The sequence below is a fragment of the Pocillopora verrucosa genome, chromosome 4, assembly GCF_036669915.1.
Source record: "Pocillopora verrucosa isolate sample1 chromosome 4, ASM3666991v2, whole genome shotgun sequence".
Taxonomy (NCBI): Eukaryota; Metazoa; Cnidaria; class Anthozoa; order Scleractinia; family Pocilloporidae; genus Pocillopora; species Pocillopora verrucosa.
The window spans coordinates 16,055,359-16,076,516 of record NC_089315.1 but is presented as its reverse complement, the minus strand read 5'-3'; the positions used below and the strand labels follow the sequence as shown (position 1 = coordinate 16,076,516).

At 39.1% G+C, this 21,158-nt stretch overlaps 3 protein-coding genes across 3 annotated transcripts; all 3 read right to left on the bottom strand.

Moving 5' to 3' along the window:
* Window positions 1–583: 583 nt before the first annotated feature.
* On the bottom strand, window positions 584–11,052 carry LOC131795574 (tetratricopeptide repeat protein 28). The gene is made up of 4 exons (XM_059113157.2): window positions 10,952–11,052; window positions 10,384–10,445; window positions 2,048–8,461; window positions 584–1,857 (listed from the first exon to the last, which is right to left on the bottom strand). The coding sequence occupies exon 3, from the start codon at window positions 8,437–8,439 to the stop codon at window positions 2,062–2,064; it is 6,378 nt and encodes a 2,125-aa protein (XP_058969140.2). The 5' UTR covers window positions 8,440–8,461; window positions 10,384–10,445; window positions 10,952–11,052; the 3' UTR covers window positions 584–1,857; window positions 2,048–2,061.
* A 1,205-nt stretch (window positions 11,053–12,257) lies between these two features.
* Window positions 12,258–14,794, bottom strand: LOC131795600 (homeobox protein EMX2). Its single transcript, XM_059113185.2, has 3 exons — window positions 14,469–14,794; window positions 13,293–13,462; window positions 12,258–12,701 (listed from the first exon to the last, which is right to left on the bottom strand). The coding sequence occupies exons 1-3, from the start codon at window positions 14,779–14,781 to the stop codon at window positions 12,561–12,563; spliced, it is 624 nt and encodes a 207-aa protein (XP_058969168.2). The 5' UTR covers window positions 14,782–14,794; the 3' UTR covers window positions 12,258–12,560.
* Window positions 14,795–16,706: 1,912 nt separating this feature from the next.
* Window positions 16,707–21,153, bottom strand: LOC131795590 (F-box/WD repeat-containing protein 5). The gene is made up of 3 exons (XM_059113175.2): window positions 20,462–21,153; window positions 18,426–19,179; window positions 16,707–17,393 (listed from the first exon to the last, which is right to left on the bottom strand). Exons 1-3 carry the CDS (start codon window positions 21,054–21,056, stop codon window positions 17,129–17,131), a joined length of 1,614 nt encoding a protein of 537 aa, XP_058969158.2. The 5' UTR covers window positions 21,057–21,153; the 3' UTR covers window positions 16,707–17,128.
* Between the last annotated feature and the right edge of the window lie 5 nt (window positions 21,154–21,158).

The window sequence follows — 21,158 nt, the reverse complement described above, 5'->3', positions numbered from 1 at the left end:
GAAAAAGTCATGCTAATGACAAAGACTAGCGTAGCATGTATTACATCGGGCTCCTTCTGTTTGCATGTGCGACCTCTCTAAAGGCGACTTTCGAAAATAAATATTTTGTCTCTCTTAGAAAAGCATGCGGGGTCTCATTATAAACAACGCCAATATGGATAAATAATTAATCAGACCATGAATTCGTGTTTTCACATAAACAGTATCGTGTAATATTTTACACAGCAGGAATAAACTGTTTTTTCACTCTCTTCAAGTGACTTATGTCGTCACTTAAGTGTTTAAAAGATTTCTCACAACACCCACCAACGACGGCGGATGTTATACTCTTACGACGAATTTTATAAATAACTTAAAGTTGAAAAGCATTCGCACAAGGAGTGACCGTAAGGCCGTAGAAGCTTGTTCCAAATAACAACTAACTGCGGAGAAAACCACGCTGCTGCGACAGATTTGTCAGCTCTTAGAGGTTTCGGGATCTGTGACAGCAAAATAGTCAAGGGACACCTCAGAGCAAACAGATCAGGACTTTTTTAACGTAGAGTGTAGTATCCTTGAACGTCACAAAGAATACAGTCTCAAGTTTAACGAGAGCTCTCTCTAGATTTTAATCATCAACTTACACTGAGTTACATTTAAGCCTAAACGACAACTCAAAAGAATTAGGTTACGTTATCAAAGTCTAACTTTGAATGAATTATCCAATACATTTCAACAAGGTTAATTGCTTACATAACACCACCGATGTGCAACAACCATATAAAACACTTTAACAGGTAACAGGTTGAACGCTATCTAAGTTGTGATCTGAAATCGATTGGTAACGGCTTCTCGCAACAGGTACAAGCTGATGAACCGAAACAATACTGATAGTTCAACAAAACAACCTCTACATTGGATTTTCCAAAATTTTAATCAGTTATAGCGGGTAATCAAAACAAATCTCGCTTTATTGAATTTTTTCTCCTCGCACAGGTCGAAAAGAATACTTCAGCGCAACTTTGTGTTTACGATACAACTTACCGAGGAAAATGCGCAAAATTTTTGTTTCTTTGTTATACTTGCATCTGCAGAAGGCTGACCATTGCTTTATATTTCTTGACTAAACACGTATTTTGATAAAATTTTAATAGATTAGACCAAATACTTTACTCAAGCTTAGAAGTAGCTCAACGAGTTTGTATTTATTTGAGAATGAACTGTAGCAGTAGTTCCATTTCATAATAACATCTTTGAGATTGTCCTTCTCAAAACACGAGACAGGTGTTAAATTAGTCGTCAAAGGAATAACATCTTAAAAGTTTCCGGCTTATGTTAACGTTTTAAATTTTCTCCAAATAAAGCAGCCTCCTTTTGGTTACACCAGTAGCTACATATATAATCTCAATTTTACGTGCAGACTGAGTTCCTGTATTCAAATGTTGATTTTTACTGAAATACTTTTTATTTTTAACGCTTCAAGTATCATGTAAGATAAGATAAGTCAACTTATACACCCTAACATCAGTAGCCATATTCTCCATACTGTTCTTCATATATTTCCTAAGGTGCCGACAAGGAGAATTTTTCTAACAAGCAAGAGCTTTAGTTGATGATCATTTCCTTTATTCTCATGAACTATAATGTGATTTAGGGGTGATATTGTAAGGAGAAATAAGATGCGTCTTATTCTTAGGGGTCAAGGGTTAATTTGCTTATTTACTACTTGAATTATGACTAACTATTGTCTCCTGATCCAAGAAACTATCCTTTTTTTTTAAGAAAGTCAAGAATTCGAAATGTCCTAAGATTTGAATCAGTTCTTCTCAAGTTTCATTGGTCTGTCAGACGGCTCCTCTGTGTCCAGAGAGGAAGCATCTGTGTAAAAAGTGGAATAAATACAAGATCGTCATTATATTCAGTGGTGAATAAAAGGTTAGAGCATGTGTCGTATATTTTCATAAGATTTCTATGAATATTAGACTACTCAAATTGATTTAATCTGATTTAGTTTGATTCAGTCTCTGCCACATTAGCTCACTTTATTGGTTATTCAGTAATTACTTACAAGAGTTCCCTCCGTCAGTCAAACTTGACATCATCACCAAGGAGTGCAAATGCAGCCCAATGTCTAAAGTGGTTGTAGAGGCTTGATTTTCTCAACTTCTCTGCAGACAAATGAAGTGCCTCGCTTGCACTTTTATTGTCCCTCATCAAACTTCTATAGAACACATTCATAAATGCCTTAGTGGCGGCGTCGTCCACAGGCCACAGGGTCATCAGAACCGATCTGGCACCGGATCCAAGAAAGGCTCGTGATATCCCGACAACTCCCTCTGCTGTCAGGACCTTGCCACGTCCAGTATTGCAGCAACTCAATACCACTAGTTTGGCCCTTATTCCCACTTTTGCTATATCCTCCATCGTTAGCAAGTAGTCTTCCATTCTGGCAATCCCATCTGTGCGCTTATTTGGCGTCAGAGCAATTTCTCCTCTTTCTGCGTCTCCATGAGCGGCGATGTGCACCAAACTTACATCCTGGATCCTTTTTAAGACCTCCTCTTTAGTAGCTTGCTCTCCAATAAGCTTTAATATTGGTGCCGTCACGTAACGGGATATCATATCAGCTTCTGTTCTGGCATTCGGAAGAGGTTTTAAATTTCCAACCTTTCCTTCAAACTCTACGCCTTGAACAACTGGATCAGCCACGATCAACGTTCCAGTTTGGGCATGGTATTCTTTAGGTGAGTCTTGAATGACCAGAAGGGATGTCAGAGAAGGAATAAGCCGAATGCGCTTAGTTTCTGACAAGCACTTTCCATCGGAATCTTTCAAGGCTGCAAAAGGGATCAAAAACATATTTCCCTCAGGGATGATGACAATCTCTGGACCATTGATAAATTTGAGGATAGGCTCAATTAACAGTTCGTACAGTTTCATTAAGTTAAATTCTCTTTCTTCTTCCCCTTCACCACGAAGGTCGCCTTCATCGCTTTGTTCCTCCTCTGTCGTCGATGATTCCTCTTCATAGAATGCGGCAAAAGACCGATCTTCGTATTCTTCTTCGTCGTCTGCAGGTAAGAATTTTAATGTCTTTAACACCAAATCTTTCAAAGTGGGGGTATCAACCACCCCTCCTTTCAAAGGAATTGGTACCAAATTATCTAAAGAGGGGGTATCAAGCTCTGGTTTTTTCATACTGGCATTGACGCTTATCTTCCCGTCCTTGTCTATGACCCAGAGATAGATGTGTCTGGTTATGACACTCATGAAGAGGAAATTAACTTGCTGGCTCTCTACGAGCCTTGAAATCGAACTCAAAGTAAATTCACTCGTGTTCTCGACCTCTTGTATGCCAAAATTGACTGACATCAGATCAACAAGTGCACGAGCTCGTCCTTTTTCTGCTGCACAAAGGGCATCACCCTTTTTTCCAAGGTTGAGTAATAACAAGGGAAGTCCCTTATAAAACGAAATTCGCTGCTCGTCCAATGAGAGCTTGTATTCATCTTTGAGAAATTCTCTGATGCTCTCGTGGCCTTTTATGCTTTCAGAGAAGTAGTCCGATGCTTTCGTGAAGCTATCGTGGTGAAAATGACTCACACCTAGACTGTAAAGGATTAAGTGTTCTTTGTACTTAAGCCCAGTTTCTTTGATGATTTGAAGTCCCATCTCTAGGTATTTGATAGATTCTTCATACTGTCCGAGTGCGAAGTAAACGTTTCCAAGGTTAACATAGGTGATTCCCTCTCCTTCTTTATGGTTAATCTCTTTTCTGATTTTAAGAGCTTTCATGTGGTAATCTAAGGAGACGTCATGTTGACCACGGGCATTTGCTATGCTACCAAGGTTGTTATATGATAAGGCCTCCCCTTCTCTGTCGTGGCTTTGGACACAGATACTGAGCGACTTTTCTTGATATTCAGTGGCTTCGTCGTACTGACCAAGGTCACGGTATATACCTGCTAGGTTTGTGTACGATGATTCCTCTCCACTCTTGTCTTGAATATCGTGCTGGATTTTCAACGCTTCCTCGTAATAAGTTTTTGCCTTCTCATGCTGACAAAGAGTTTGGTACACAATTCCAAGACCATTATATAACCGTGCCTCGGCCCTTCTTCTCCCACTTGCTTTGCTTAACTTCAATGCTTTTTCAAAATACGTAATGGACTTCACGTATTGTCCAAGATTCAGGTAAGTGCCTGCGAGGGAATCATACGCACTTTCCTCTCCCGGCTTGTCGCCGGTTGCTCTCCCAATCTCCATTTCTCTCTCGTGTTGCCTGATTGACGCCTTCGTTTCAACACCAGGACTATGTTCCTCGTATCTGTGGGCAATATTCATTCCGCACTTCTCTTGATTCTCGATGGACTTTTCATAAAGGTCGAAAACATAATACACACACTGTGAGATAATTTCTTCAGATTCACTTCCTTCTGGTCTTTCTCCAAGCTCCTCCTTGATTTGTTCTGCTTTCTCTTTATACTTATCAGCTTCATCCTTCCTACCCAGTGCATCAAGCAAGGTGTACAGCTTCTGGTAGAGTGTCCTTTGTTCTCTCTTGTCCCCCATTTTATTGCTTAACTCTAGACCTTTCGTGTAATAACCAATGGCCTTTTCTCCTTCACCCTTAAGACTGTATGCTGTACCAAGGTTTTTGTAGCATCGCACTTGTCCTTTACTGGCGCTGATGTCTTTACAGAGCCCTAAAGCTCTTTGGTGATACAGTATGGACTTCTGATGTTGACCAAGATCAAAGTAAATGCTTCCAAGATTGTCACACGATAAGGCTACACCGTGTTTATCGCCAATTTCCTCGAAGATGGCAAGGGACATTTCTTGATACTCAGCCGCTTTCTCAAATTTCTTCTGAGCATGATAAATGGTTCCTAAATTGCTGTGCGCTGTTCCTTCTTTCTCTCGATCTCCAGCCGCTTTGCTTAACTCTAGCACTTTCTCCAGGTATAAGACTGATTGGTCGAACTGGCTAAACAAGTAATATATAGTGCTGAGGGATTCATTAGATAGTATTTCACCTTCTCTATTACCAGTTGCCACGCAGATCTTAAGAGCTTCTTGCTGATGTTCAATCGCCTTTTCATACTCGCCGAGGTTACTGAACAAGAGGCTAAGGCTGCTATGACAACATCGTTGTCCTTCTCTGTCGTTTAATTCTCTCTTGATGTCGAGCCCTTTTTTGAAACACTCGACTGACTCCTCGTCCTTTCCAAAAATGTAATAGATTCTGCCAAGGTTTTTGTAGGAAATGCTTGTGCGTAGTTTATCACCAATCTCATCGTTGATGGCCAATGCTTTCATTTCGTACTGGACTGACTTCTCAAGCTCACCGATTGCATGGTACACATTGGCAAGGCTGCTGTAGGACGTTCCCTCGCCTTGTTTGTCCTTTATGGATTTGCTGACTGCAAGAGCCCTTTCCTGATATTCAATCATTTTGTCATGATGGAAAAGACAATTGTACACATAACCAAGGTTGTTGCAAGCTGTTATTTCTCCAACTTTGTCCCCGATTTCTTCACTGATTTGAAGACTTAATTGGCAAGATTCAATGGCTTCTTGAAGCTGATCAAGTGCACAGTATGCAGTACCTAAGTTGTTCTGTGAGGTTGCTTCTCCATGTCTGTCGCCTATTTCCTTTCGGATTTCAAGACTCTCTTTGTGACTTTCAATAGCTTTTTTGAAGAATCCAAGGTCGTAATAAATACTCCCAAGTTGACTATGAGATCTTGCCTCTGCCTTTCTGGCACCTATAGTTCTACTAACCTCAATTGCCATTTTCCTGTACTCAATGGACTTTTCGTATTGACGGCTAGAATGATAGGCAGTTCCAAGTAGCTCGTACGCTTTCCCAATTCCTAGTTTGTCGCCGAGAACTTTACTGATTTCCAGGGCTTTCTCCCCGTAGCTGATTGAGATATCATACTGACCAAGGGCCTTATAAAGACTGCTGAGTTTGCTACATGACGCTTCTTCCAACTTCTTGCCATAATGTGTTTTGATAATGTCGAGTTCCTTTTCGTGATACTGAATGGCGTCTGGAATCTGGCCAAGAGCCTCGTGCACAGTGGCCAAGTTGTGATATGTTGTTTTTTCCCCTTCTTTGTCATTGAGAGCTTTCATTATCCTGATACTCTGCTCAAAATAGCTGAGGGCTTCGCCGTACTGGTGCAGGGCATAGCACTTGGTTCCCAGGATGTTGTAGGACATGCCTTCTGTTTCTTTGTCTCCAATCTCCTCACTGATTTCAATGGCTTTCAAGAGACATTCTTTGGACTGTTCTTTTTGCCCAAGTGCGTCATATGCACGACCAAGATTGCTGTACAATATTCCTTGATGCTGTTTTTGATTTGTTGCTTCGCTGGCTTCTATGGCTTTCAGAAAATACTTGATGCTTTTTTCATATTTGCCAAGAGCGGCATAAATATTGCCGAGATTGATGCAGGAATTAGCCTCTCCACGTTTATCACTAATAGCCTCTCTTATTGCCAATGCTTTTTCCTGATACTCGGCCGCCTTTCCGTGTTTCCGAAGAGCATGACACAGAGAGCTCAGATTACTGTAGGACGCGGCTTCTCCACGTTTATCTCCAATGGCGATGCTAATGTCAAGTGCTTTCTTCAGACAATCCATTGACTCGTCATATTTGCCCTTTTCTAAATACAACTTGCCCATATTGTTGTAAGAATTTCTTTCCGTTGGCCTATCTCCAATTTCTGAACTTATCTTTTGACTTTCATTGAAATGAATAATCGCCTTCTCATATTGGCCTAAATCGTCGTATACAGTGCCAAGGTTGTTGCAAGATACACCTTCTCCTCGTTTGTCTCCAATCTCTCTTCTAATTAGCAATGCTCTCTCATGGCTCTCGATTGCCTTCTCCAGTTGTCGAAGTTCATAGTAGACACTGCCAAAATTGTTGTACGATGCAGCCTCTCCTTGTTTGTTACCGATAGCTTTTCTTATCTCAAGACCTTTCTCGCAGCATTCCAGTGCCTTTTGGAACTGACCAAGGTCACTGTACACGCTACCAAGCTTGTTATACGACTCTCCCAGTCCCTGCTTTTCCCCAATCGCTTCATAAATTTTAATGGCTTTCTCTTGACATTGAATCGAATCGAGTAACTGACCCAGAGAATTGTATACACTACCCATGCTGCTGTAAGCCGCCCCCTCGACTTGTTGGTCCCCGATATCTTGACTGATTTCGAGAGATCTTTGTAATGATTTAAGAGATTCTGGATAATTGGCAACAGCCTCCTGTACTCTGCCGAGGTTAAGGTAGGCAAGAGCTTCTCCTTGTCTGTCTCTTATGTCTTTGCTGATCTTAATTGCCTTTTCGAAGAATGTAACGGATAGCTCATACTGGCTTAAAGCGAAATACAGAGTGCCAAGATTAGTGTTAATCGTTCCTTGCCCGTGTTTATCTCCGCAAGATTGATAGATCTCTAAGGCTTTCTCATTGCATTCGAGACATTTATCGTATTGGGCTCGAGCATGATACACTCCAGCCATATTACTGAGGGATGCACATTCTACATTTCTGTTTCCCACTTTTAAACTAATCTCAAGGCTTTTTGTTGAGCACTCCATCACTTTATCGTATTCACCAAGGACGTAATACACTTTTCCGAGACTGCTGTAAGCCTTTCCTTCTCCTTGTTTGCTTTGGGCCTCCTTGCTCAATTGAAGACCTTTTCGTAAATACTCGACTGACTTTTTATATTGGCCAAGAGCATGATAGACATCTCCAAGGTTGATGTGAGTGTTCCCATTTCTTCTCTTATCCCCGACCTCCTCATTGATCATGAGAGCTTTCTCAAAGTATTCGATAGATTTCTCATACTGGCTAAGGGCACGATGAACGTAACCCAGTAGATTGTAAAGGCGCCCCTCTCCACCTCTGTCTTTGAGTGCTTGTCGAATTTCCAGACTTTTCTGGAAATGAGAGATGGACTGTTCATACTGGCTACTAGCGAAATGCGTGTTACCCAGCTTTTTGTACAATTTGGCTTCCAATTTAGTGCTACCAGTTTTTTTACTTATCGCAAGAGCATTTTCAAGGTGCTCAATTGATTTTTCATGCAAACCGAGGGCATAGTGCACGTCACCAAGATTACTATGAAGCTCGCCTTCTTCTTTCTCATGTCCAGATTCCTTACAGATTGTAAGGGCTTTTTCTAAGTACTCACGAGATTTCTCATGCTTTTCAAGAGCAGCGTAGGCAATTCCAATCTTACTGCAAACAAGTCTTTCTCCATCTTTGTGTCCCGCTTCGTTGCAGATCGAAACGGCTTTTTCATAAAACTCTACAGCTTTCTCATGTTGTTTTAAATCAAGGTAAATGTTACCTAAATCAATGCAGGATTTCTCTTCCTCTTCTTTATGGCCATTTTCTTGGGAAATTCTCAAGGATTCCAGTAACCGATCTACAGTTTCCATGGCAGAACCAAACCGTGTTTCTCTATGAACGAGAATGAAAATAATTAACACATAGAGAAGACTCCATTGTGCTCTGTTCTGTTGAAAGCAAAGAGGAAGCGGCTTAAGTAGGAAATAGGTGTAGGGGAAAACGGGACAAAGTCGAAGTCAAAGGAACTTGCACGTTGGACCACAGCGTGATCGCAGTCACTCCGACGCTCTGATTTGTTTAACTTTTTGAGACTTCAGTTTTGATACATCTTTCATCGTTTCCATTCCTACACTATACGAGAGTTAGCTGACTGTGTTTGAGTTTCATTACAGCGTGAAAATTAGCTTTAAAAAAAACTTGGATAGTCCATTTCGTGTTCATTTTGGTGTTTTCCTTCTTTTCCTCGTTATAATTTGGTCAATTTCGGCGCTTGGCATGTTTCCAAACTTATTTTTGTGTCTTCTGTTGCTACTTCCATTCGCCACCGGGCTCGGTGTTTTCATCGGTGACTGCTTGTTCCGAAATTTTACTTTCTAGCTACGTGTAAATTGTGTTGTTACCCACAGGTTGTTATGTATCATTTGAAGTTAAGATATTGTTTTTAAGGCTCGCTTTCTGGGTCAAAAAGAAAAAAAGAGAGAGAAGTCAGGGAATTGGCAGGCCAATGTACAAATTGGTCGATGGCGTGACATGATTACTCCGTGCATCTGCACTCTGATAAACCACGCTGTTTTAGACAATCAGAACCCGCTTCATATGGAAACTTTATTATAATATGTTTTATCATGTCCAAGTAAAGCATCTCCGATTTCTATCCTTCTGGGCAGTGCATCAGAACAATCGCAACATATCCAAACGACTTTTGTATGACAAATACATGCTCTATGGTCCTAAATACGAGGCAACAGGAACCTGTGTGGATAGTCGAGCGAGCAAAAAAAAAAAACAAACAGACATACAAATAAACATAGTGATAGATTTCCCCGTTGATGGCTTCATTGAATGATACTACTGCAGTCATTAAACTTTCCCTTCATCTTCTAAGAAAAGAACGAACTAACGTTAACGAAAGCATAAACTATGCCTTTGTTATGAATGATTCATAAGCTGACCATCTCAAGGGGCCAAGCTAAATTTAAGTCTTTCAAACATGAATCAGAACAGCTAGCAGCATTTTCCCGGTTTAAAGAGGACCAATAGATAGCGAATGGCGAGTGCATGAGAGCTATTCGGAAAAAAAAATTCCCAACGGCCTATCTACAATGTACATCTAGATTGTCTCAAGGAGAAGTAAGAATTTAACTGTCACGAAAAACAATTATACAATTTTCTCTTCAGTTATCCCTTCATTTTGAGTTACCAAAACTGATGCTCAATCTTTAATTATTTTTATTTAGATACTGAAATTTGTAGGACACAGACTGCCGCAAAGTCATCCATAGGGCTAAACATAGACGGTGTCATGAAAAATAACTATTCGACGATTTACTCTCGGATTGACCCCGTTGAGCTCCTCGTGAAGTTTGTGATACACTGGTAATTAAGTACTCTGGCGATCGGTTTGAGAAAAAAATCGTAATCCAAAAAAGATTGCACTTTTAGCAGTGAAGTTGTTGTATTTGGTATAAAGATGCTAGTTGGATGGAATGCTACAGCGTCACTTCTCAGAAATCTGTAATGTATGCAGTGAATTTTGCTTCAAAATTTCGTTTACAGATCATGAAGAAAGCCGTTAAAGGGGATACAAATCTAAAGAAAACTGCTTGTCGCCAATCCGCCACACATACGATAAGAAGCCAGATCAATTCAAATTTCTGTACATGTAAACAAAAGTTTCGCTCAAGCATTACTGAGGAAAATTAACATACATTTATTCAAGTTGCTTGTTAGATGGAACAATAACAGAATTTAACTTCTAAAGAATGAGCTGTAAATCAATAAGTCTTGAAAGTAAAATACAGATCCCTTCTGACCTTAATTGAGAACCTAATCAGGCCCTCCAGAGTTTCAGCAAGGCTCAGTCGATCGATTATAGCTGTCGAGAGAAGGAATCAACTATTAGTCCTCGATTACAATTATCAGTAATTCTAGACTAGTGATGCAACATGCCAACCCTTATTTTTATTCCGATATAGTAACACAACAGAATAAATTGGCCATGGACTTAATATCAGTTTCATGATGAAAATTTATCTGTCAAATTGTTATGATAAGCAACGATTTGATCGCAGTTGCCCTTTCTGGTGTTCATGGTAAATGAGTGTATGTTGCATATTATAATGTGACGTTTATTCGGTACCCTTAAAGTGCAATGATTCTCGACTAACTAAAACGGAAGTTGTATCATTTCTCATGAAAATACGGACTACTTTTCGTAAGATTTTGCCTTAAATGAACGACAGTTCACTGTTGGTGTGCTGGTTACGCTTTCATTATACTTTATACAGCACTTCTCTTCCATCGGACGAAAAAGGAGTAAGCGTTCTAGAACAAACTATTATATAATTATAACAAATTTGGGCATGGCAACTTCTTACTAACCTGCACGTCGTTATGAAACCTTTTTTTGCCAAGATGAAATGTATAACTCCACGGAGACCGCAGCGAGAATCGAAAGTGAAACTCTTCCCCGTGAAGTCTCCGAGATAAAAACAGGAAGTGTCGCTATTATCAGTCTAGGCCACAGGACTCTCTCGTTCGTTTATCAGGTGGCGCCATGGGCACGAAAAAGTAAACAGTTCCCGTTCCCAGGTTTTTACGGCAATTTCCAAACGAACAAGAGTGGATATAGTCCTGTTTGACAGAGAACAAAAACGAAGGCATAACTTCCTCTTCATCACTTATCACACTGAGTAGAAATGATTCAATTATTTTTAGTAGGAATGTTCGAGTTAACATCAATATTTAACTGAGAAAAATCCGTTATGTTTCTCAAGAGAAGAAGGGTGATTACAGTATTTAAGTTTCTGAGTTGGATTGTAAACTTCTGCATTTTATGGAAACGCCGAACAAACTGCTTCATTAGTGACCTCTAGTAACTTCTTTTATTTTCTATGCGGAACAGTTAATCGCAGCATTAGCTCGTGAAATCATTAAGAATTCACGCTTGAAATATGACAGCGGAAACGTTCATGAAAATTCTTGTCATGTCAGATTTTATTAAGTAACCCTTTCTAAAACTTAGTGCCTATAAACTTCAGCCGTACAAAAGCTCTCACGAAAACCTATTCTTTAAAAACTGTTCAGTCATTTATACAAGAAAGGACCAATTGGTGAAAGAAAAAAAATTTAACGGAGTGATTTTTCATGGTCAGATATCGAGAGAAAGTAGTAACTAGGAGAGCGACAATAGAGACGGTGGCTGGGATGAGTTTAAAATTTCTGAATTCTGAATTACTGATTAGTTCATTTTACAGTTGGTGCTTAGTTGCCAAGCTATTGAACAGGAGTGAGGCTAAGGATGACCTTGTTATGATACAAACCTTGCTGCTTTTTAAATGTTAGCCTAAGTGTAGCCGTGAGGCTGAAGGTGACCTTGTTGTGATAGAGACCAGTATCTTGTTAGCATGATAACAAAGTAATCTACATTTGAATAGCCTACGTGTATCCGTACTCTCCCCCGCAAGGGGAAACGGAAGCGAGGGAGAGGGTGCGGCTACACGTGGGCCATTCAAATGTAAATTATATTATTATCATGCTAACAAGATACTGGTCTCTATCCCAACAAGGTCACCTTCAGCCTTACTGCAAATCAAAGGCTTGGCAACTGAGTACACGACTGTAAAATGGTCCATTAAAATACTAAATTACAAGCTGAATGAAAACAAGTTAACAAAACGTACACATCTTATGAAGATATGAAAATATGTAATGTTCGCGTTGATAAAATTAATGCCAGTCTTAACTAACAGCAAGTGCACCTGATTTAACCAACGATGGTACGTTTAAAATGTTCTAATCATCTAAGTTAAGCAGCTAAGGTAGACCCTGGCTCTGTTCCTATATCATTCCTCTGCTGGAAGTTAACTAGTTTTAAAAGTGTCTATAGCTCCTTTTTTCATCACTGCTTCATCACAAGTCACTGTTTGTTTTAACATTTATACTGTAGTCTTTGCTTCTGAGACTCCGAGATAAATGGGTCCCCTTATCCCTAAACTTTGTCAATCCAGGATCCTTTTTCATCTGATCGAGTTTCGCATGCCACTGTGAAAGAGCCGGCAAGGAAATCCGGGAAATGCCGCTTGTTCTCCTTCCTCCATTTGATCCGGCGGTTCTGGAACCAGATTTTGATCTGTTTTATCATGGAGATAAACATACACTTAGTTATTTGCTTGGCAACAAAACAACTCATCAGAACTAGGGCAGGATTATCGTTAGACTTCCTAAGAAAGAACACGACCGAAGATACACCATAGAGGCGTTCGAAATATTACTCCAGAGTACAGTATAATACAGACGAGTTGGAGAGGTTCAGTGGATAGAGTCGTCTGATAGTCTGGGTGAGTCGAGTCGGTCCAGTAAGGCCTGTTGTCACCGGCAATGTGTGACGTTTCGACAATCTGAACAGATTTCATCATCCAGGTCAGACTGTCGAAACGTCAATCACTTTCACCGACAAGATTATGTGGTAAGACTACGTGAGTACATTAAACAGCCCCCAGAACTTACAATAAAATAATAGGCAGACAATTAACTAACTCACGCATTCTAATGAGCTTTGATGTCTGAGAATTTTTTATGCTCGAGTTAGTCACGTACAAACGTGTGTGCGCTTTTAACAGACCCGTTTGACCGAAAGTTTTTTCCCTCTTGTATGTGTGTGGCCCGAACTATACACATTGTTTCAATGTTTCCTTATAACACTAGAGTAACTCATGCCTACCTGTGTCTCTGAAAGATTGAGCGCCTCCGCTAACTGCTGTCTTTCTGCGCCTACAACGTATTGCTGGTCAGCAAACTGCGATTCCAGTCGGCTCAATTGATCACAAGTAAAAATGGTCCGTTTACGGCGCTTTTTCTTGAAACGCTGCTGTCGGTTAAAACCCTCTCTACCTACATACAGACACATTGTCAATCAGTTAAGGGGTTTAATTTCTAAAGAAACTGCGATGCTGCAATGTTGGTGGGGGAGGGGAGGGGAGGGCGGGGGTATTGCAAGATGATTTGGTTTTATCCACTGAGTTGACAATAAATTAGCCACAGGAAAGAATTGCCACAGGTGACGTTTCGAGCGTTAGCCCATCGTCATTCCTTGCACCAGCTTTACAATCTCTCTACGGTGGCGAGTTATATAATAAACTTAGACGATAAAACCAAGACACACTGTCGATCAGAACAGTTTTAGTCATTTACAATAGATCACATAACACTTAGTCTGCCGCGCCATTCAATCTGTGTGAGAGATAGGTATTCAGCCGGTCATAAAAAAAAAACATGGTCGCTATCCGGTTTAGCTGGCTTACACAATTTTCCCGCGCTTGCTTTTTGTCATCTGCGCTCTTAGCTTTGAAATTAAAAGTTAGAAGGGCTTTAAAAGCTACTTCGAGCATTGCTCAGGGAAAATGCAAATTTTTTGTATAAAGAATATTTTGTACTTCACAAATACACGTGTAATGTTTTTTAATTACGCAGCTTAATGTGTTTATTTGTAACTTAAAATTTCTTTGAGAACTTCCCCGTAAAGGTTTTACTTTTTATTTTTTTGATTTATTCAAAATCTTATTAAATCCATGATTGCCCAAGATAATATCTTTTCCTTTTGTTTCCTTGGTTTCCTCGTTTTTTTTTTTTTAATTTTTTCTTCACTTTCTTTTGAAGATTTTAATTAGTAATGCGGGAATAAGCTAACAAATCTTAGAAAAGAAACTCCTTTTTGTTCTCTCATTCAAGGTAACTTAAAAAAGAGTCATATCTTTGCCAAAAAATGGTTTTTGACTGAGTATACGAATCTCTTAATAAAGACGTAACTTTCAGCCTGAACTTGCTAATGATAGCGTATGCCGTAAAATTAGACATACGGGCAGGAACTAATTTTTAAAATTAATAAATTTGAGCCTACCACTGTTGGAATTATTGGCTTCCCTGTTGATTTCCCTTGCAATTTGCACTTGTTCTGTGTCGGTGGTCGACGGCTGGAAGCGACGAGAAGACACACGCATTTCACTGAAGGAGTCCGCCGCGAGGCTGTACGAGGGTGAATGCAAAGTCAGCACAGGATTCATGGGAAACTCCAAATGGGAATCAGGGCACAGTTCCCCCGGGTAAACACAATAGGGCCGAAGGGGTATGCGGCGATTCCCGGGCAGGGAGCACAGGGAGCAGACAACCCGAGTTGGGTGAACCGTCAAACCATATCTGCTGTTGTGAAACATCTTACTTGTCGAGTGTTACGCTTTTGCACGGGCGATGAATTTTAAGACGCAGTTCGTTCCCTTAGAAACTGTGAATCGATCGTAAGAACTCATAGTGCAATTATCGTGGTATCGCTTACATAATGAAGCAAAAACACATTTAAACAGTGCCTTTCATGGGAAATGATGAGATTTCGCCTCTTCTAAGTGTAATCATATATTTGTTAGCCATCACGTAAACAATTTATTACCGACCTTGATCGAGTAGAGCACAGTTTTTTCGGTTCTCTAATATAGATGACTTTTCTGTCATCATTCTATTTAGAGATTCTGCTCGTGGAAGTTTAACCGCTCTTAAATCTATTAATTTCTGGTGTTATGATTAATTACCAGTGAACCAGTTTTCAATGTACACATGTCAAAAGATTATTTTATTGTTAAATGGAACAAAGGTGAATCATAACTACGGAATATCCCCACTGACTGGCGCCATTTGCCGTAACACAATGCAACTTGATTTGCGCTCGGCTACGTGGTTTTAAGGCTAATCTCAACTCAGCTGCGCATACCATTTTCCTGTTCAAAACTTTATAATCTATGGATCTCTATTTAAAGTATGCATTAATCATGTCGGTATTATAGGAGACAGAAGCGTGTTTTTACAACTTTCTCAAAATTTAAAGCAATCTTTGTTTCTCCGTGCAATTTACATTATACTCGCATTTCTTTGTTTTTTAAAATTGTATTTTGAACGATAAAGTTTGCGTTTAATCGCGTTTCCTGAATTAAACTGGACTTGACATTCTTAATTAAAATCATGGAAAATTGATCCGTAAAATTAGGATACTTCGCTGAAAGTGTCTTCTCTAAAGATCTGATTTATTTCAGTTATTTGTAACTATAGATATCAATCAGAAGTTCTTAATAAAATTTTGTTGTTAAACGCGTTCGTTACAAGAGATTGTAATCTCTTAGTACGTTAGCAAACTGTTGAACTAAAAATTGTGGTAAATTTGATGCTTGTGGTAAAATTGATGCTTCAATATACTATTTACTCCTAGAGTAAAACAGTAACCTATAGGTGAAAACCGATTTGTCTCTACCTTGTTTACTTATGTTGGAGGCCACACACAAATCATGAAAACATAGCAGCAAAAATGAGAGCTCCGGGTAAGCTCGTTTTCAATAGCTCCAGTTTACATACGCGTATTAGCTAGATTTAACGCCACAGCGTTTATTAAATATTAAGCGTTTCCAACGCAGTGTTAATTCAAGAGCGGCAGTGATTCGCGTGCGTTGTTTGTCTCAAAGTCACATTTCTCAAACCACTAACAACGATCACAACAAATCACTTTTAAATATTATGTGAAACAGAAACCTGTTTAAAGTTCCAACGTAACGCTTTTTTCGCAATATGAATTTCCAGGGACTGCAGGATGATGTTGATTATTGCATTCTCTTGAAATGGTGCGGGTTTATTCGAGGCAGCCGTTAGTGGTAATTTTGCTTCCATCCGCGGGCGTTCATCCAAGGGCGGCATTTGATCTAGAGTTTCTTAATCAGATTAAATGAATGGTTAAGGAACATTCACGTACCAGGCAACCGATGGAAACCCTCAAACCCTTACCAAAAACAAAACAAAAAACAAAAATAAAGCACACACGTTTCTTTCGATCACCAATTGAAAATTGCTCTTAAAACCAGTTACTGTTTTCGCGATTCAAACATGCCTCAAACAACATCCTGTTTTTAAGAAGAGTCTTAAAATCCTGGTTTTTTTGTTTTTTATGTTTGTTTTTTTTTTGCAATGACACCTCTAGATGCATCAAACTCGCAATGTTTTACCCACTGTTTACCAACTATTTATTTTCATTCTTCAAAGCAAACAGGCGTATAAATATAAATGTCACTTGAATCCTACAGGTTTATTTAATTAATAACTTGCATTCTCATTATCAGCACTTTTATTCCTTCAATAAAATGTAATAAATTTGAAAACAAGAAAGACAAAAAACATTTCAAATTCTGCGAAGAGAGCTGATGCGCCATCATAAATCTTAGCGAGCATTTCTCTGCCTGGAAAAAATTGTGTTCTTTAAAGTATCTTTATAAAGTATTTCTCGTTTTTTCAGTGTTTTCTCAACAATTTTTCCCCTCTTGTATCCCATGTGACCTAGAAAATGTTAAAAGACTCTTCAGGCACTTTTTTTTTATTTACTATTGCCTTAAGAATGTCTAATGCTTATGCTTTAGGTGCAGATCAATGGCTAAAAAAAACCTCAGCTTGTGATTATACATTGCCAAAAGAAATAAAAGCTTGTTGATCTAGGTAATGGTTTGAATGTTTTTCAGTGTGAATTTATCCTGCTCACAGAACTGTCTCGCGGAAAATGTCTTCATAGAAAGGGCTGACCTCTCCACTTTGCTCTTCCAGATCTGCTTCCTCATACAACTTAGACAAATGTCGTGACTTCCATACTCGGATTGTGTGGTCATCACTTGCACTGACCACCATTTCTTGATTAACAGGGTTAAATGCAACACAGTTCACCACATTAGTATGTCCCTTTAGAGTGGCCAGCTTGGCTCCAAAATGTCTGTCCCACACATGAGCACAATGGTCCTCTGCTCCACTATAAAATAGAGAGTAATAAAACTTATGTGATCTCTATATCAGGGGGGAGGGGGTGTACTTCCCAGTAATAGGCTAATGAGGATGTGCCGCTGGATGGGGTTGCATTTTTGCCACTGGATTGACTACCATGGGGTTACATTTTCAATAAAGTTGCTAGGATGGGGTCTAACATTTTCAGGAAGGAAAATTTTGGTGAGAAAGGATTTTAAAATGTAATGTTGTTAAATATTCATAGTAGGCAAACATACCAGAACATTTTTGTTGTAAGTGAAAAGTAAAGTTTAACAGAATGTGTCGATTCATTTTATAATGACCCACTTAAAATGCTTTGTAAGATAGATGCATAGACAACAAGTGACAAGATGGGGTCTATGATTGGCCACAGAACAGACTCTCATGAGGTATGGATTCTGAGAGGTCAGACAGGGATCCAGCCAAAATTGATCCATTCCCACCCCCTCCCTCCCCTTCCTAGTGTTTATTGTCTTTCACATTCAAATTCAAGAATTGAAGTAAAATTTGAAGACCTCCATATAGGAGTTTGAGTTCTTTCCTTGCACCAGACTAATTACTTTATGACCATGTTTATGCATAATAATCTTTCTCTTATGCCAGATCATGGTTAGGGTTGTGGTATTATGCTGTTAAAGTTTTGAAATGAAAGGATGTTGTTGAAAAGTATGGTGCTTTGTATTAAGTTTTTGAGTCTACAGGTGTATGTTGTCAGTACAGCCTACTGTGCGACATCCTTTGTTTATCACATGAGTAGCTAGTAAGCCATGCAAATTATGGTGAAGGTAATACATTATTGGTTAAGCTCATTAAAGGCATATGTTTTATTGTGATGCCAGTGAAACCCCTTTATCAGCAACATCTACATTTTACCTTTAATTATTCCAACAAGAATGAATTCTCTGTTGCTTAGTGGCATACGTATGTTGTGTCAGATGATCTTAAACTCAAAGGACACTTGGGTTTGTTCTAATCTTGCAATTCTTAATTGATCTTTATTTTAGATTCTTTAACTTACCTTGCAACCAACTGGTCTGCAACATTCAAAAAAATAAAGAAACAGCCATTATTTGCAGTGTATGCTTTATGGCCACTGTGGACATCAACAAGTTTATATGTGGACAAGCTGTACACCTGCAAGGTAATATCATTGGAAATTTCTGGAGGAAATTGGGCTGCGTCGTCGACAACATTGCCAGCTGGCTGCTCCCACATGCGACAATTCACGTACAGATACTGATGGTCTGGTGATAGGCTCATGCCGATTATATGTGCATTTGTTTCAATGTAGTGCTCTTTCCTGGTAAAAGGCTCATACCCCTCAGAAGAAATTCCTTTACCCTGCTCAAATTTTCTTGTACTGCCCTTTGGTAATTTCAGCCACTTAAAAACTATCTGATGAGGGACATAGGTAACAGTTCCATGTGTAAATATCAGGCAGACATCCTCATCTTTCTTCTTTGCTGCAGAAGCATATGTGTGTGGTAGAGCATTAGCATTTGGGTGAGCCACTAGAACAGTCCTCACAGAGCTTGAATTGTGATTCAAAATTTGAGCTAGGTTCCTTTGATTTTCTGTTGATTCATCCACATAATTTGCCCAAAGCTCGGAGATTGATGACCCATCATTTTCAGGTTCCATAAATTCAAATGTCCCTGAGATGTAACACCTTTCTGTAAGCCATGCTCCAAACACATCATACGGTTCATTGTTTATACCATGCACTAAAGCAATCACAGAAAAGTTCTGTACTTCACAAATGAAAATTTCACCTACAAGAATAAAACAGAATTATGGTAATTATTACCTATAAAAACTGAGATTGCAGACTCTTTGCAAGGCACTTTACTCTCTCAGTAACACTGCAAGAGAATACATACCATAAGGCAGCCTCATGTGGGTTTATATTTAAATTAAGAAATGTAGTATCAGAGGATTCTAAAGAGGAATTTCTTCCTTCAATATCAATACATTTTTAAGCAGATAGGTGACAAGGAGCGAGGAGAAAATTGATTATTGGCTGGAGTTTGATAAAGCATCAAATTCTCAAAGCCATAATAATGAGAAATGTGTGAAAAAAACAGTACAGAGAATAGATAATTAGATCATGGGAGTGAATCTCAAAAAGTCCAGGGTATCAAAATGTACTCTTGAATTCTGTGAACAGTGTATATGTACACAACAAGTACACAACCTGTAGCTGATGGAAAATTTCCCAATCTCTGATACAAAATGATTACCTTGGTAAACCCTTTCACCCTCAGGATCACATTGTTAATTCTCCCCTCTAACTGCTACACATTTCCTTGCAAATCAGTGAGAGAATTTGGTAGCAGATCATTACCAGTGTTTGCTGTTCAGTAATGTATTTATAACATAGGGAGAAGTTGCATTTTAATTGTGTATAGGAGTTAAAGGGTTAAACCTACCAACCATCTTACTCCCAGTAAAGACAGAAATAAAAGGGAATTTTTCCTAACAACATACATGTAATTACATTGTCAAGCAGAAAAAATGATGCATAATATATCAACTTAGGAACATTTTTTTGATTCAAGATAAAATTCTCAGAACTAAAGAAGATGTAAAATCAAGTCCTTGACTCAAGTCAAGTCCTTGACTACGCAGGATGTAGGTTACAGACACTTAGCCTACAATTAACTTAATGATCAAGATCAAGCTGTATATTCTCCTAGAGAGCTTACTTTTGGGGCATCAAAAGGGTATCAAAATAACCAGTGAGAAGTTCATACATGTACATGTAGGTTTAGTATCTAATGGTACAGAACAAATTAAATCTTTTTTTCCTTCTTATCTGAGTACAGGTATAAAATAGTACAACTGTCCCTTCATTGACCGAAAAACCAACATGTTAAATTTTTACGGTTGAATCTGAAGGGGTAGAGTTTACATGCATTCATCACATGATCTTTCTAGTATAGCAAGGAAGAGGGGGTTAGGAAAAAAATTGTTTCCTATGCAACAAGCCATCATAGGAAAATAATAAAAACGAAAGCATACATTGTTTGGAATTTCAATAAAAACAACCCTTACCTGTATAGCTTAAACGCCGTAACTTGTTGACTCCTGATACAAGAAGTAATGTATCGCTTGCATTGAACTCGCAGAACTGAACATATTCCCAATTACGCTCCTGAAAATTAATCTTTAGCGCGATACTGACACATGTACAACTGGAAACGCGCCATAGAATTACACTACAGTCTTTGGAACTTGAAGCTAACAACTGACCATTATGAGAAAAGGTTACATGAAGGACTTCATCAGTGTGTTCTTCAAGTATCTGACTTTCCACGAAAGGCGTTTTGTAGTGGATTCTTTGAAATTCCTTTAACCAAGAGGACGCCGACTTAGGAAGTTTCAGTTTGATCCTCTTGGTGCGGTCTGGAAATAAAGTTTCTTGGAGCAGTGATTTCCAAAGCATCTCGTCCTTGGACAGCCGATACCAGTTGCGGCATACTTGACCAGCATTTAAGGCTTCTTTAGGAGAAAGGAAAGAAAAAATGTCTAGAAGAAGATTGTCAGGAAGTTCGGTCCAATAAGCCTTGGCTAATGATTCGTCCAACAACTGTGGTACAGCTCCGGGAACGGATAATTTTTTGTGATCTCCGTCTCCGATAAAAGACATTGCTAAAAAGCATTGCCCTATAAAATGCTAGATCTTGGCGGCTTTTAATAAAAATTTATTCGCAAAATAATCTGAAAGCGCACTGGCCGCCATATTACCGAT

Bases quoted from the DNA above. Each gene is read 5' to 3' on its own strand.
- LOC131795574 (XM_059113157.2), bottom strand. From the start codon at position 8,439: ATGGAAACTGTAGATCGGTTACTGGAATCCTTGAGAATTTCCCAAGAA.
- LOC131795600 (XM_059113185.2), bottom strand. From the start codon at position 14,781: ATGTTTCACAACAGCAGATATGGTTTGACGGTTCACCCAACTCGGGTT. The intron at 13,463-14,468 runs GTAGGCTCAAAT...GTCTGTATGTAG, and splicing joins AGCCAATAATTCCAACAGTG to GTAGAGAGGGTTTTAACCGA. The intron at 12,702-13,292 runs GTAGGCATGAGT...ATGATAAAACAG, and splicing joins TCAATCTTTCAGAGACACAG to ATCAAAATCTGGTTCCAGAA.
- LOC131795590 (XM_059113175.2), bottom strand. From the start codon at position 21,056: ATGTCTTTTATCGGAGACGGAGATCACAAAAAATTATCCGTTCCCGGA. The intron at 19,180-20,461 runs GTAAGGGTTGTT...TTATTCTTGTAG, and splicing joins ACGGCGTTTAAGCTATACAG to GTGAAATTTTCATTTGTGAA. The intron at 17,394-18,425 runs GTAAGTTAAAGA...TCTATTTTATAG, and splicing joins GCAGACCAGTTGGTTGCAAG to TGGAGCAGAGGACCATTGTG.